This window comes from Eupeodes corollae, chromosome 1 (genome assembly GCF_945859685.1).
Source record: "Eupeodes corollae chromosome 1, idEupCoro1.1, whole genome shotgun sequence".
Taxonomy (NCBI): domain Eukaryota; kingdom Metazoa; phylum Arthropoda; class Insecta; order Diptera; family Syrphidae; genus Eupeodes; species Eupeodes corollae.
The window spans coordinates 260,868,308-260,872,090 of NC_079147.1; the positions used below are offsets into that span (position 1 = coordinate 260,868,308).

General features: G+C 41.5%; 1 protein-coding gene across 1 annotated transcript; it reads right to left on the reverse strand.

The window, feature by feature from the left end:
• Nucleotides 1-724: 724 nt before the first annotated feature.
• Nucleotides 725-3,426, reverse strand: LOC129942311 (larval serum protein 1 beta chain-like). Its single transcript, XM_056051182.1, has 3 exons — nucleotides 3,267-3,426; nucleotides 3,072-3,199; nucleotides 725-3,007 (listed from the first exon to the last, which is right to left on the reverse strand). Exons 1-3 carry the CDS (start codon nucleotides 3,343-3,345, stop codon nucleotides 899-901), a joined length of 2,316 nt encoding a protein of 771 aa, XP_055907157.1. The 5' UTR covers nucleotides 3,346-3,426; the 3' UTR covers nucleotides 725-898.
• Nucleotides 3,427-3,783: the final 357 nt, after the last annotated feature.

A 3,783-nucleotide genomic window follows, 5' to 3' on the forward strand; every position in this document is an offset into this window, starting at 1 on the left:
AGTAAAGTCCTCTCTCGAGCATGTAAAATCACCATATATAAGACACTCATTATCCCGGTTCTCATTTATGGCGCTGAGGCCTGGACCCTGTCAAAGAAAGATGAGAGCGTCTTAGGATGCTTCGAGAGAAAAATTCTTTGGGCGATTTTTGGTCCCGTACGCATAGATGGAGAATGGAGGAGAAGATATAACGACGAGCTGTACGGGCTGTACAGCGACACTGACCTAGTTAGCAGAATCAAAGTCCAACGGCTTAGATGGCTAGGTCATGTAGAGCGGATGGACATCAACGCTCCAGCCCGGAAGGTCTTCGAATCCAATCCCGAGGGACGGCGCAGAAGAGGAAGACCGCGACTCAGGTGGCGCACCCAGGTGGGAGAGGACCTCAACCAACTTGGCGTGCGAATCTGAAGACATCTAGCTAGGGACCGAGCTGGCTGGAGACGCTTGTTGGTTGAGGCCCAGGTCCGCCCCGGACTGTAGCGCCACCTTAAGTAAGTAAGTAAGTATATGCAAGTGAAAAATGGCGCTTCATAAAAGCAAGTTTTATACAATTACAGTCTTAAAGGCGCTGCCAACTAATTTTATCACGTAAATATTATTAATATTACTATAACTTTAACAATAAAAGAACGTTTTTGATGTTTGGTTTTTCAAAGGTTTTCCACATACACACTTTGTTCCAATCTTCAAATAAATTATTCAAATTGTTATAAAAAGGCAATTTATTTTTCGTTAACTATACGCAATTTATTTAGAGTTCTATTTTATTAACAACGAGAATCTTTGAAAGCTACTAATCATTGACGAGCTAGATGACACATAAAATGTCACTTATTGCCCATCAAAACACATACATACATTAATTCTACGCGTTATGCATCTAAAATGACAAACTCTACGCCAGATGGTAGTCAAAGGTTCCGAAATTTTCGTATTTGTGTTCGTATTTCTCAAATTTGTCCATGTGGTAGATCTTCACGTCCTTCCAGAACATGTTTGGCACAACCATGTCCCTCATGTTCTCGATCTTCCTGTCGAATGGATAACCGAATGGCATGTTATCAACGAAACGAGCTCCTGATCCAATACCGCACAAGTAACTGTGGTCGTATGTCATGTGTTGTTCTTGGTCCATCTTGTAGGGGCTGATCATAACGATCATCTTCATTGGCATACCCTTGACCCAACCACGTGGCAAGACCAAGCGAGCTGGGAAGGCACAGTGAGGTTGAGAAACGTCCAAACGAAGTTTGGTTTTGTCTTCGCTGGCCATCATAACCATTTTGTAAAGTTCAGCGAAGGTGGTACGGTCCTTGCTGGTCCACACGTAGTCCATGGATGATCGTTTGATCATGTTCTCACCCATAACCAGGTCGTAGGTGAAGGCATCGATTTCCATGATGTTCTCACGGTGTTTCATCAAGTCGATTGTGCGGCCAAATTCATCGAATTCTGGAGCCAAGAAGGTGCGGATGACAACCTTTTGAGCTTGGTCAGCCTTAACCATCATCTCAACAGTGTATGGTTTGTGGTTCAAACGCATTTGACGAGCCAATAGAGTCTTGTCCCAGGTCATCTTGCCGTTCTCGTAGATCTGGTTGTGGTTCATGAGATTGGTGACATCGGTATCCACTAAATCGAAGTAGGTCATCATCTTGTCAACTTTCACGTCCTGAATGGTGACTCCTTGCATCAGAAGATCGTCATGTTTGTATGATGGAATCATTTTCTTGTAGCTCTTCAGCATAACCATGGCCTTCTTCAAAAGTTGGTAGTAGAGTGGGTCACGCAACATTGTTTCGTAGTTCATCATGGCATTTGGCATCACAGTCATAGCCTCGTAATCTTCACCAGCCAGGTACATGCTGGCGAGTTTCAACCAATGGCCGAAGAAGGAACGGTCGATCATTTCCATGTTTCCTTGCAACATGTTTCCAACAATTTCAATGGATTCAGGCTTCATCAGATCAATGCTCTCTCCGTCCAATGTCTTAATTTTTCCGTATTCTAGAGCATCAATGATGCGACGTTCCATGTTCATGATTTTTTGAAGCATCTCCTCGTTCATGTGAGATTCAATTTCCCAGTAGTTCTTACGCATTGTGAAGCCAATACCATTGTAGGCAATCAATTTAGGATCATAGCCCATCTGAATAGCTCCATGCCATGAGAGTTCACTGATCTCTCCCATTCCATGTGACAAACGTTCCATGTAGTAACGGGCCAAGATCTGTTGGACATTGTACAACCACCATTCACCACGACGGTCCTTCTTCAGAGGGATCTGGTTGCTGTCCAAAATCATCGAATAGTCCATGTTCAAGTAGTACCAGTATGCGTTCCAGCCCAAATCTTCAGTGAGGTAAGCCAATTTGGATTCTTCGTTCATGATCTCAATGTCACGGCTGTAGTCAACAGGCATCCAGACCATCTTCATTTCATTCATCCATTCCATCCATTTGGGGTCGTTCTTCATGGCTTCCATGTCTTCGCGGAGAATGCACTTTTCTTCCAAATGCCAGTCTTGGTCAAGACCCATCAATTTCCACCATTGCCACATCTTAAAGTCCTTCATGTGGTATTGTTTGTCGTGCATGTTCTTGGCGTGTTTCTTCTCGAAGATCGACAGCCATTGCTTCTCGTACATGATCTGTTTGTTCCACAATTCCCAGTCGAATTTCTCAGCTTGCATGATAAGTTTGCCATTGAAGAACATCTGTGGGAAGATCTCATAGATGGTTGGTAGCATAATTCCAGCCAAATCGGCACGGTGGATCACGGCCATGTTCAAGGCGAAAACGAACATTCCCTGGTTGCAGTTCATGCGGGCCCAGACAATATTGTCAACCAATGTTTCCCAGTCCTTGGCATTCAAGAAGAAGTGGAAGAGTCCTGTGGCTTGTTTGATGTGATGCTTATTCACAACACTGAAGAAATCATCTTGGGCCAAAAGTTCACCCATCTTGTAGTTTTCATAGAACATTTTCATATATTCATCGATCATCTAGGAATTCGGAAGGTTTTATTTGTTATAAGTTTGCTTAAGAGCTCCTATAGTGAGAACTTACCGTATATTTTGATTCATCGAAAATCAGCTTCTCACCGTGCTTCATGTATTCATCTAGCATCAAGGGCTCACCAACATGACGAAGCATCTCGAAGAAGAATTTTTGCTTCTCCAAAAGTGTCTTATCAGCTGAAAATATTGCAATTAAAATCGTTGTGGTTTGATATAAGAAAGTGGAAAAGTCCTTGAAACTTACCTATTTTGACATCCTTCTCGACGGGGATCGAGTGGACCGCTACTGCCAAACAGGCTAAAATTACTAGAGTTAATTTCATTATACTACTTATGTTTCTGGTGCTCCTCCGATTCAATGAATTCTATAAGTCTCAAAGAGCATAGACTATACTGTCTTTCTAAATGAATTTGAGAAGCTTTTATAGCTCTGGTGCGGTATAGAAGTTTTCACCTGTTTGATATCAAAATCAGTGATAACAGAATTGTGCTTAGAAACACATATAAGTGTGTGTCAAATTCAAATATTCAAAGTTAGGTACTGTTAATTTGCATTCGAAATGTACATATCTCGAAGTTCAAAAGGTTGATTTTATATTTATAGATTTGTTTTTGTTTTTGGTTTTGATGTTTTTGGTATGATGCGATATGTTTTCTTTTTTTGAAATCTTAAATGCATTGGTATTAAAAATTCGTTTGATAACCCATAATAGGTCAAAATGGAAGCAGTGTATTATTGACAAAATAGCAACAATCATCAA